At 35.4% G+C, this 13,082-nt stretch overlaps 1 protein-coding gene across 6 annotated transcripts in view; it reads left to right on the plus strand.

The window, feature by feature from the left end:
- The window catches only part of USP9X (ubiquitin specific peptidase 9, X-linked), a 152,654-nt gene that overhangs the window by 63,249 nt on the left and 76,323 nt on the right, over positions 1 to 13,082 (plus strand). For all 6 annotated transcript variants that reach the window (XM_021080148.1, XM_021080147.1, XM_021080150.1 and 3 more), the window contains exons 5-11: positions 1,774 to 1,886; positions 3,432 to 3,650; positions 5,953 to 6,068; positions 6,710 to 6,961; positions 7,037 to 7,175; positions 8,892 to 9,044; positions 11,114 to 11,218. In XM_021080148.1, coding sequence (XP_020935807.1) covers positions 1,774 to 1,886; positions 3,432 to 3,650; positions 5,953 to 6,068; positions 6,710 to 6,961; positions 7,037 to 7,175; positions 8,892 to 9,044; positions 11,114 to 11,218 — 1,097 coding nt within the window. The remainder of the gene's footprint in view (positions 1 to 1,773; positions 1,887 to 3,431; positions 3,651 to 5,952; positions 6,069 to 6,709; positions 6,962 to 7,036; positions 7,176 to 8,891; positions 9,045 to 11,113; positions 11,219 to 13,082) is intronic.

Genomic DNA, 13,082 nt, shown 5'->3' on the forward strand with positions numbered 1-13,082 from the left:
AACTTTCTTACTATGGCTTAGAATTTGTACATAGAACAAGGGTTCATATCCTTTGGACAGCCTTCAAGGATAAGGATGTTGGTGAAGTCTCTGATGTTATACATAAAATTTGTATGTATTCATATTTAAAACTGTATAGCTTATGTGTTGATTATTTTTAATACACAGAAAAGGTTTGAGTTTTCTCTGAAAGAAAAAAGACTTGAAAGATGAGGTCCTATTTTTTTTTAAATCAGTAAAAAGGAATTGTGTTTTCTTGTTTAGATGTGAAAGTTTAACTTTGAAGTTAATTTATTTTTCCAGTGACCTTGGTCATCTGTAGATGCATTGAATTCTCTTAGCAAAGAAGGGCTACTCTTGTAATATCTACTTATTTTTAAGGCTTTGGATATAAAATAAACAAGAGTAACATTTCAGTTTTTGAAATAGGGTAGCCATGGATATGTTCTCACTATCAGTAGGCATTGTCAGAATTGAAAGTGATTATTGTAAAACATACTGTCTTTAGTACCTTGCTTAAATCTGTCTCATTGCAAGGGTAAAATTTCCTTTGTCTTAGAATTATTACCCTCCTTCATTTAAAGAACGTGTCTTTACACCTTATTAATCTTATGAAAGCAATCTAATGAGCTATGAAAGTGCATTGTTTTCCACCACTGAGATTTCTTTTGCTCATTTACACATTTATTCATCAATTCAGCAAATTTTTTTTTTTAAGGGCCACACCCGAGGCGTATGGAGGTTCCCAGGATGGGGTCCGTTGGAGCTACAGCTGCCGGCCTACGCTAGAGCCACAGCAACGCCAGATCCGAGTCGAGTCTGCAACCTACACCACAGCTCATGGCAATGCCGGATCCTTAACCCACTGAGCGAGGCCAGGGATCAAACCCTCAGCCTCATGGTTCCTAGTTGGATTCGTTTCCGCTGCACCACGGCAGGAACTTCTAATTCAGCAAATTTTTGAAGACTCCTGTCCTAGACATGTTTTAGGTCCTGACTGTACAATGATAGGTAAAAACACATAATGGTATTTCATGTAGTATCATTGACATTTAATTATCATGGACATGTAGTTCCCCCTCTACCCCTGTATTTCCTCTCTGGGACAATGGCCTGTTTCAGATTTTTCAGAGTATTATACTGGGTTTAAGTGTCATCTCTTTCAGATGACCAAAATCAAGTGATACTTTATATACAAATTGAATGGCTTTTCATTTTGTCATCAAGAGTTAGATTTTTGTGTTTGGGCACACATGGCTTTGTTGGGTTTCTGAAATCAGATGAAATTAAGCTGAGAGAAGAAGCATAGATGATGAGACAGTGAAAAAAACTAATAAGGAAGATGATAATTTGTCTTTATTGATGAAACTCTTCTATTAGAATAGTATAATTGTGTATGAGTTTTAAAGTTTGTTTTCAGAGAATAAAAAATACTGTGAAGTATTTAGATCCCCATCACATGGTACTCATAACCATTTTGTATTTGAAGTCCAGAGTTATAATTTGAAAGAGTGTCAACTCATCTTAGTATTACTTGACTTAATGTTATATAGTGACGTATTTTTGAAATTCATTGAAGGTTACTTTTGTTTCTGAATCACTTCCCTTTTTGAGTTATGGATACATGCTGTGAATTTTTTTCCCAAGCTAGTCTGCATTGTTAGCTGTTATTGAATATTTTACAGTTACTATCTTTTATCATATAATTGGACATTGTAAGACAACCAGAAAAAAATACTTTGTTTACGTTAATTTTTCTCCCCTTTTTCTTAGGCCTTGATGTTAAAAGTGAAGCATGTCAGCGATTTTTTCGAGATGGGCTAACAATTTCTTTCACTAAAATCCTTACAGACGAGGCAGTGAGTGGCTGGAAGTTTGAAATTCATGTGAGTCTTTCATTTGAATTTTAAAAATCAGATTTACTGATGACTGTTTTCTTATTACATATAGTATATTTGGTTATATATTTGATCCATTAATAAAATTAAAGGATTTAAAAATGAGAAATGTTTGAAATACCTTTTATAAGTTATAATTTTTATTGAAAGAAAGAAATCATTTAGAATGAGTATGAGATTGAGAGTTAGAAAACATTGGTTTACTCTGTCTCCTTGATTCTCTAGTGCTTTGTGACTTTTGGCAAGTCACCAGATTTCATTAAAAACATGACGGTTAGTTGTAAAATGCACCACTCACTCATTTTATGTGCCACTAAGGAAGGAAAACAGCCAAGATGGAGAATCCATAATCTGGGACACAAAGGTTCAGTGCAGATAAATTTAACATGCAAAAAGATAGTAAAGAAATCTGCATGTTTCAACTGTAGCACCTGGTAGAGGAGGAGAAAATCTAAATCTTTTTTTTTTTTTTTTTTTTAAAGGGCCCCACTCGTGGCATATGGAGGTTCCCAGGCCAGGGGTATAACCGGAGCTGTTGCTGCCGACCTACGCCAGAGCCATGGCAACGCCGGATCCTTAACCTACTGAGCAAGGTCAGGAATTGAACCCACACCTTATGGTTCCTAGTTGGACTCGTTTCCGCTGTGCCACAATGGGAACTCCAGGGAAAATCTAAATCTTGAAAATGTAAACCACAAGCCAGTATTCAAACAGCTTTGATGCCTGAATTTTGAATTCAGAATTACAGTTGTGATATATAAGATGTCATAGAGAATTTAAAGTGGTCTCAGGTTGGTTGTGTTCCCAAATGACTGGCAGAAGCCAACACATATCTGTTCTACAAATGCCTTCAGTCTAGGTAAATGTACTATATATTGATTATAAGATACAATCAGATTCCAGAGATCTTAAGTGAAGAAAATGTGTATTTTTAGATTGATGAAGTAACTTAATTACTCCAGGTCTCTGCTCCTTGTTTACAATAAGGAAATAAGGTCCTAAGTTGTGAAGAAGTTATTTTTATGCCCTATGAACTATTTCTCAAACGTAGCCATAGGATAAAAATACCAATATCTTCTAATCCAACATGTAAGTTTATAAGTATAGAATGGAAACTTTGGGAATGTTATCTGACATTTGCATTGAAGCTTAGGTAGCACACCTACCCCATCTTAGATAATTGCTAACTGTTTAGAGTGTAGACTTGCCTCTAGTTTAAAAAATTGCATAGAGAAAGCAGTGGTGATTTGCATCTTATTTGTGGACATAGAGCAGTGCCTGCTTCATTTCATAAGCCATTGCAAGTGGATTTGAAAGTAGGTACTATATAAATTATAAGGTAAATGCTAATTTGTCTTTTTGATAAATCAATTTGATGCCAGTATTAGAAAAATTAAACATAACTCAAATGATCAGAATAGAAAAATTGAGAGGTCATTGTTAATATTTAATTTATTAAAATAGGAAGCTATATCTAGTTGCATAACTGCATAATTTTGATCTCATTAATCACCTTTCTCCTTTCTATAACAGAGGTGTATTATCAACAATACTCATCGCCTGGTGGAGCTATGTGTGGCCAAGTTGTCCCAAGACTGGTTTCCACTTCTAGAACTTCTCTCCATGGCCTTAAATCCTCATTGCAAATTCCATATCTACAATGGTACCCGTCCATGTGAATCCGTTTCCTCAAGTGTTCAGTTGCCTGAAGATGAACTCTTTGCTCGTTCTCCAGACCCCCGATCACCAAAAGTGTGTTGGTTTGTTATTTTCAAAAGTTACATATTTACAGTTGTTTTGCTCTGCTATAGAATTAAATAATCTGAACTTGCTGTTAAAATGGAGATGGGTAATTTTATATTCCTCTTAAAGGGATTTTGCAATATTTTGTCTTTTGGAATTTTTTTTAAGTATTTTTGGCTTTTTCCATTTAGTTAGTCCATTATCTTCTGCCCAGCCCCCTAGGAAATAGTTATAATTTGAGTTAGTATGAAATAGAATATATTTTTCCTTTTAAGTAAGAGTAGAGTAGGCGATGACTTCTTTGACCATGGCCTGTCTAATGTATCATAAGAGTAAAACTATGGAAATTACAGATGAAAGCAAAATAGTAAAATATAAATATCAATGAAATATAAAGAGTATACATAAATTTAAAAATTCTCCAATTAAATTTTCTATGCCAGCATAAATAGAATGTGCATTAAAAATGTGTTCCTAAACTGTACTTCTTTTAATAAATATTAAATAACCATGTATGGTTTTTAAATTTTAGAATTTAGGGAGATAGTTCTAATATTGATGGCCTTATTTTTAAAAAAAAGGATAATTTAAAGTTATATATACAGTGTTTGGTTTATTCTGTTAAAAGTGGAAATCATCAAAATATTTTGAACTTAGATCTGAGATTTCCTTGTATTTCCCAAGGTTCACATTGTTGCCACTTTCGAGGTCATTTTTGTTTAAGTCAAATTAATATTTAATTAATGGAATTCTCCAAAATATACCTGTATCTTTTTAAAATTTTACTCACGTTTTTGCTCTATAGGTCAGTAATAATCTGTAAGAGACTCAAAGGGAATGAATTGATTTAAGATGGCTTCTGGTTGAAGATACTTTTACATCTTTCCCTGTAGTCTAGCTTTTCTTGAGTATTATACATTTCTTAGTATTCCTAATTCAACATACATTGCAGCTGAAAACATATAGCTTTTAACTGATTTCTTTACTTTGTGCACATATACTATGTTATATATATTATATATAGCTCTTGAGTATATCCGCCTAATAGTCTCATTCCAGTTACTGGAGAAATAAAAAGACATTACATAATAAGTATGTATTTTCTTAGGATTGCTGAATGCTAAAAGGGAACTGGTGAATTAAATGCTCAGCTTTTTAATTGTTTTGATTTAGCCTTTTATGGCCACCTAACAAGGTAGGGAAATACTATAATGAACTTAACAGAGATATAGTAGTTGATTTATTAGAAAATTTAATTTAGATTCTTATAAAAATCATATCAAAACTCACTGTAAACCAAGTATAACGGAAAAAATAAAAATCTTTAAAAAAAAGCTGTATTGTCTTTTTAAAGCAGTTACCTTTTACTTAGCAGTTCCCTTTATCCTGAACATGTTTTCTGTTTGTTTGTTTGTTTGTTTGTTTTTAAATAGCCGTATAAATCATTTTTGCTTAAGACTTAAGTAGAGAAAGTGCCTGTTTTTCCCCCTCTTGATTTTACTTCCCTTGGTGACCTCCAAAACATAGCCTTATAGAAGAATGCAAGGACTAAACAGTTGTCTTGGGGACATGAATTTTTAGATACACTTGATTCTTCTATCTATATAAGCTTTTAATTCGTTTTTAATTTTACACATAGGCATGCTTTTAACTACACAAACCGTTGCCTATCCCAGCTCCATTATACTTGGGAGTTCCTTGCTATCCCTTAGGGAGAAGGTTGAAAGATAATCAGGTATTCACACGAGTCAGCAAAAATCATCGACAAGCATGTTCTAGTTAGGAGCAACAAATATAATATCACAGATGAGTTTTTAATGGATAGGTAGGTCACTTGTGGGCTTTAAAATCATTGTATTTCTAGGATATTTACTTAAAACTGCAACAAAAAAGAAATTCAAACAATATCTTAGGTCACCAAATATCTTTTTTTTTAAGAATCTTTTTACCACCTTAAATTTTTAAAAATAGAACTTCAGATAACAAGGTATTCTCATATGATAGGATCTCTGAAATAGGAGCATCTTCTAATTTCTGTTCATTAACTATATTGGTACAAAAACAGCTGTGCCCTTGTGATCTAATCCGTACTGCTACTTATGCATACTTCTGTCTCACAGCCAGCATTACTGTGCACTATATGCAGTATTTCGTGGGTTTTTTTTTTTTGCAAATACGGTTTTATATAACAATTTTCTTTTATCGAATTTCTTGTTTCTAGTATGTTTCAATCAGGAGATTACTTTAGATAGTATTCTCCCACCCCACTCCCCAAGCAGGAAGTTAACTTTTTTCATTAACTGTATTACAGGGTTGGCTAGTGGATCTTCTCAACAAATTCGGCACTTTAAATGGGTTCCAGATTTTGCATGATCGTTTTATTAATGGATCAGCATTAAATGTTCAAATAATTGCGGCCCTTATTAAGTAAGTTATGTTTTAAAATTAATCTTCAGTGAATTACACAAATTGTTACTTAAATTTAAATGCTCGATAAAAATTGAGTTTCTTTTTTCAGATATGGTTTCTTTCCTCTTTAGCTAATAACTTTTTTTTTCTTGATGAATTTTACTACATTTATAGTTGTACAATGATCATCACAACCTGATTTTATAGCATTTTCATCCCAAACCCCCAGCCCATCCCCCACCCCCCAACCTGTCTCATTTGGAAATAAGTTTTTCAAAGTATCTGGTAACTTTGATTTTTTTTTGTGTGTGTGTGTGTGTGTGTGTGTTTTTGCCATTTCTTGGGCCGCTCCCACGGCATATGGAGATTCCCAGGCTAGGGGTCGAATCAGAGCTGTAGCCACCAGCCTAAGCCAGAGCCACAGCAATGCGGGATCCGAGCCGTGTCTGCAACCTACACCACAGCTCATGGCAACGCTGGATCCCTAACCCACTGAGCAAGGCCAGGGATCGAACCCGCAACCTTATGGTTCCTAGTCGGATTTGTTAACCACTGCGCCACAATGGGAACTCCTGATTTTTTTTTTTTAAGTAATAGAAACAGTTTGCATTCATTCCTACTTGATTGTAAGAAATTAAATATTGCCTTTCTTATTTCAGACCATTTGGACAATGCTATGAGTTTCTTACTCTGCATACGGTGAAAAAGTACTTTCTCCCAGTAATAGAAATGGTTCCACAATTTTTAGAAAACTTAACTGATGAAGAACTGAAAAAAGAAGCAAAGAATGAAGCCAAAAATGATGCTCTTTCAATGATTATTAAGTCTTTGAAAAATTTAGCTTCAAGAGTTCCAGGGCAAGAAGAAACTGTAAAAAATTTAGAAATATTTAGGTTAAAAATGATACTTAGGTAAGATACTTGCCTCTTAAAATAATTATTTATGGACTGTTTAGAATCACATTTAACACTGAATTTCTCTTACAGATTATTGCAAATTTCTTCTTTCAATGGAAAGATGAATGCACTGAATGAAGTTAATAAGGTGATATCTAGTGTGTCATACTACACTCATCGGCATGGTAACCCTGAGGAGGAAGAATGGCTCACAGCTGAAAGAATGGCAGTAAGTCCTTTGATGCTACTTTCATGAATAAGTATCTTCCTAAGGCAAAAATTAGAATAGCTCTACTTGAGTAATATTTGCATTTTAAAGAAAACTTTGAAATCCAGAGATGTTTGGATTGATTTACCACTGTTTATCCCGAGAACTTTTTGTAATAACCTGGTTTAATATTTGGTATATTCAGTGATATATAATTGTTTGATGAAATGGGTAGCTTAGCTTCGCACATCTATGATAAATTTATGGCTAAATGTAGGTGTTCTGAAGTAATTGTTTTTTATATTTTGTTTTATTTTTTAGTGGGGGTTGAAATGGAGTAAATGAAGGTGATTTAGACAGTAGATTGGGTAGTATCTGGTATCTACTGAGTGAAGTGGCCTATTCATTTGACCAATTCCATTTGAATTTTTTAAAATAGGAAATAGTTACTGGAATAAGATATACATGAATTAATGTTTTATCACCATTGTAAGAATTGCACTTAAGCACTTAAATTTATATCATTTAGACGTTGAAAGTTTAGGAAACTATTTGCCAGATATTTGCATGTATTATAGTTTAAAAATGAATAAAAATGCCAGTTAAATATTGGTTAAATACTATCTGGCATATGGAGGAGACATCTATAAAAGAACTATTTTTGATCTCAACAAGACATCAGTTTAATGGGGAGGACAGTGATTAGAATGTAATAAAAGGTATAAAGAAGGTGCCTAGACCTTGGCCCTGTGTTATGGGATCAGGTGGTAGACATCTAGTTTTGTGTAAGTGATTTCTCTTCACCTCGTGGGAAGTCAAGCATGGAGCTACCCTGAGTGTGGTTTGAGGTCTGGTTTTGGCCCTTGAGTTGTTGCCAGGCCTAGATGAATATAGAAAGTGATATTAAGTGTTGAGAAATCTCTGTAGCAATTTAATATTGCCACATTTTAATTGTATTTTACAAAAATATCTACCTGCAGTAGATTAGCAATAAAAATAGATCTTTACCAGCCAAGAAGTGTACTTCTTTCTCTGGTACATTTTGGGGCTAAGTACTTTTTATTCTAATTAATAGACTACTGTAAAATCACATAATGTAGACTATTACCTTTGTGTTCTATCTTGAGTTAGTTTTCTTTTGTTGCTTTAAATATTAAATAATTGCCTGTCAAGCAACATACTGTAGGGTTATAGAACACAGACTTGGGAAGCTTGTAGCCTTGATTCACAGTCTGGTTCCAATATTTGAGTCCATTTACTTTTTCTATAATAGGGTAATATAGCACTCATTAGGATTGTTTGGAAGAGCTAATGGATAAGGAATAATAGTGTAATTGGTAACAAAAGAAAAAATGGAAAGGATGCCTATTCACTCAAAGCTAGTATAAGGAATCTAAAGATCTAAAATAGGTCCCATACCCATCCTACCTAAACCATGGTGATTGCTGCATTTAAGTAATAATTTTTTGAGTTAAATGCTGGAGTAGAATCTTTTCAATGATTTCACCATTTCTGCGTCATGGAATCGTTTCTGTATGTGCAAAATTGTTTCATGAAATGGATTTTTTCGTAATTTTGTATCAAAAATATATAAGCATGTTACATTAGTGCATAATATTTTGAGTTTTTAAATTCCTGCTAATGTTAAAAGTTCAAACAATGCTATATATATATATATATATATATATATATATATATCTTTAAGAGCTTTGAAACAAGTCTTTAAATTCTACTTAGGAATGGATTCAGCAGAACAATATTTTATCCATAGTCTTGCGAGATAGTCTTCATCAACCACAGTATGTAGAAAAGCTAGAGAAGATTCTTCGTTTTGTCATCAAAGAAAAGGCTTTGACCTTACAAGACCTCGATAATATTTGGGCAGCACAGGTAAGGAATTTTAAATGGTGGCTATTTGGTTTGTAAAAGAAACATACTAAAAACTAAAAAAATAATAGTTATAATGAAATGGGATAAAGGGTTACATTATTTGACTTTTAGTATGATTAAATGCTTATTGTTTATAATAATCCTGTCAATCTTTCTGAAATAGCCAGTAATATTTTTTAAATAAAAATATTCCATCATCTACTGACTGTATTTGGTAAAGGTTGACAATTTGTAGGTGGTTTTATTTTATTTTATTTTATTTTTTTTTGTCTTTTGGTCTTTTGTTGTTGTTGTTGCTATTTCTTGGGCCGCTCCCACGGCATATGGAGGTTCCCAGGCTAGGGGTTGAATCGGAGCTGTAGCCACCGGCCTACGCCAGAGCCACAGCAACGCAGGATCCGAGCCGCGTCTGCAACCTACACCACAGCTCACGGCAACGCCGGATCGTTAACCCACTGAGCAAGGGCAGGGATTGAACCTACAACCTCATGGTTCCTAGTCGGATTCGTTAACCACTGCGCCACAACGGGAACTCCCTGTAGGTGGTTTTAAATAAGAGGCAAACAGTAAAATAATAAGGGATGTCTACTCTCATTGGTTTCTTACTAAACATAAAACAAAATTCCAGTGTCAGGAGAGTTAAATCACTAGATTATTTATAAAAACTTGTAATAATCCAAAGTATTAATAGCTTTTAGAAGGATAAGTAAACTTTTTGGTTTCACAGCTAGAAACTAGGTGATTCCTTTGATTATCTCAATGACAAGTTTCGTTTCTTTTCTTTTTTTAATTTGTCTTTATGCTTTTTCTAGGGCCGCTTCCCTCGGCATATGGAGGTTCCCAGGCTAAGGGTCTAATCGGAGCTGTAGGCACCGGCCTACGCCATAGCCACAGCAACGTGGGATCCGAACCACGTCTGCGACCCACACCACAGCTCACGGCAAAGGCGGTCCTTAACCCACTGAACAAGGCCGGGGATCGAACCTGCAACCTCATGGTTCCGAGTCGGATTCGTTAACCACTGCACCACAACGGGAACTCCCTCAACAACAAGTTTCTATTCATATCTCAATAACAGGTTTCTATTCACAGATCACTTGGGAAGTATGGATGAGTTATAGATTACAGAGCTTTATTTTTTGAGTCTGTAGAAATCAAGAAAACATTCAGTTGTGCCTTTGAGTGCTTGAGGTTCTAGTTTGAAATAATACCACTGGTGTGCCTTACTCTTCTATTTGCAGTGTTAAAATTGGCATGTTAAATTCAATAAATGCTAATAAAAGTTAACATGAATTCTTGCAGTCTACATTAACCATGTATATCAAGAAATCGAGTTGTCAGGGAGTTCCCTTCGTGGCTCAGTGGTTAACAGACCCAACTAGGATCCATGAGGATGCAAGTTTGATCCCTGGCCTCACTCAGTGGGTTAAGGATCCAGTGTTGCCGTGAGCTGTGGTGTGGGTCTCAGACGTGGCTCGGATCCTGCGTTGCTGTGGCTGTTGTGTAGGCCCGCAGCTGTAGCTCTGATTTGACCCCTAGCCTGGGAGCCTCCATATGCCGCAGATGCAGCCCTAAAAAGCAAATAAAGAAAAAAAGAAATTGAGTTGTCAAGTTTTAGATGGCAGTTCTCAAATGTTTAAAACATTAGGAATTTTCAGCAGAGCTCCTTGCCTGCCTGCTTACATCTCTCACAAGCGTCCTATCTTAATAAGTCTATGTCTTGCCTAACAAAAAAAAAGAATGAAAAAAAATGTTACGAATTTTCTTGGGAGTACTTGATCTTTTCCCTTTTTTTCCTTTTTTTACGGCTGCACCCGCGGCATATAGAGGTTACCAGGCTAGGGGTCGAATCAGAGCTACAGCTGCCGGCATACACCACAGCGCCAGACCCGGGACCCACTGAGCGAGGCCAGGGATTGAACCCTCATGGATACTAGTGGCATTCATTTGCACTGTGCCACAGTGGGAACTCCGGGAATACTTTATTAATAGTTGTCCACAGACAGTATATACTACTTATTTGCTGTTAATGTTAGCATGCTATGGTGTTCTTTTGTTTTTTTCAATAGGCAGGGAAGCATGAAGCCATTGTGAAGAATGTACATGATCTGCTGGCAAAGTTGGCATGGGATTTTTCTCCTGAGCAACTTGATCATCTTTTTGATTGCTTTAAGGTAATTGTTAACATAGTATAGTAATCTAATTTCATTTTTAATAGAATTAATTCATTGGATCTGTGAGTAGCCCTTAGCTAACATATACTTAAATAGAAATCATTAAACAATTTCTGGTGTAAAGTAATTGACCATTGTTTTGTTTTCCAGTGAGAATTTGATGTTCATTTTTATATTAATAGCCCTCATAAATGAGGTTTTTGTTTTTGTTTTTTTTTTAACTCAGGTTGTCAGTTGGATTCCTTTCCCCTAGCAGTTTGTGTTTTTATTATAAGTGTAAGTGAACTGTAGGACTGCAAGGAAGGAAGATTTTTTGCAGTGAAAAATAGTGAACAGCAAGAATTACCAGTACCTTGGTAGTCTGGGGTGGTATGTACAGGCAAATTGGAAATGTAATGCATGAAGTTAATGGAAATGTGATTGATAAGGTAGCGTAAGAGCTCCTACCCTCTATCTGCATTGGTGCCATTATACACTTTATTGTTTTTCTTAATGGCCGCTCTCAGGGCAAATGGAACTTCCTGGGCCAGGGATTGAATCTGAGCTGCAGCTGTGGCAACACCAGATCCTTTAATCCACTGTGCTGGGTCAAGGATTGAACCTGCTCCCCATCAGCTACCTGACCCATTACAGTTGGATCCTTAACACACTGCCCCACAGCGGGAACTCCTATCATGTATTTTTTAAGGCCGTGCTGTCAGTGGTCTTTCTAGTTTTCTAGCTTTCTAGTTAATAGTGCTCTTTCTAGTTACTAGTATTGGATTTGTAAACGCCAAATGATTGGTGAATTTGTAGATTAAGAACACAAGACCTTATGGCAGTGTTTACAAAGAGGCCTTCTATTAACAAGTGGCATTAAATCACAAAGATACAAATAACAGTTATGCTGACTGCTGGTGGGAACATAAATTCCTGCAACCACTTAGGAAGATGGTTTGAAGTCTCTGGAAAAGTTTAAAATTCTCATGACTCATCAGTTTGACTTTTGAGTATATACTCTAGAGAAACTCGTGCTTATATACACCAGCGTACATATTCAACATTTGTAGGAGGATTATTTGTAATAGCAAAAATTTGCTATGTAGGATGGATAAATAAATTGTACAGTGTTCATATAACGGTACACTCACAACAGGAGCAAATTTGAGCAATTCTACCACAAGGGTGAGTCTAATAAACAGATTGAAGAAAGAAATGAAGTCGCACAAGAATTCAGATACCATGATTGCATCAGCATAAACTTTAGAAATAGATCCAGCTAGCTTCTGGAGTGATGCTTACCATGTGTTATTTTTGACCTCAGTAATAGTTACATAGGTATTTACATTGTGTACTGTAATGTGTGTATTTGTATCTTTCTTGATGTATATTTCAAAGTAGAAGAAAAAATACTAATTACTGGCTTCCACCCATGGCCAGTTAACTCTTGAGTTGCTCGGTATGGGGCCTGGGAGTCTGTATTTTAAGCAAGATTCTCAGATGAATCTACATTAAAGTTGTAAATCACGGGGTTCCTATCGTGGCGCAGCAGAAATGAATCCGACTAGGAGCTGTGAGGTTGAGGGTTCGATCCCTGGCCTCACTGAGTGGGTTAAGGATCAGGTGTTGCTGTGGCTGTGGCATAGACTGGCAGCTGCAGCTCCGATTAGACCCCTAGCCTGGGAACCTCCATATGCTGCAGATGCAGCCCTAAAAAGACAAAAGACCAAAAAAAAAAAGAGTTGTAAATCACTACCTTTGGGAAAATTAAAGTACATCAAAGGCAGCTGAGGAAATAATAGAATCAGTTATGGTGGGTACTCTAAAGTTAATTGCCATTCATTTTTAATCTTGAGATGACTTATGAAATGATGATAGATGACCA

Source organism: Sus scrofa, chromosome X, assembly GCF_000003025.6.
Source record: "Sus scrofa isolate TJ Tabasco breed Duroc chromosome X, Sscrofa11.1, whole genome shotgun sequence".
Taxonomy (NCBI): Eukaryota; Metazoa; Chordata; class Mammalia; order Artiodactyla; family Suidae; genus Sus; species Sus scrofa.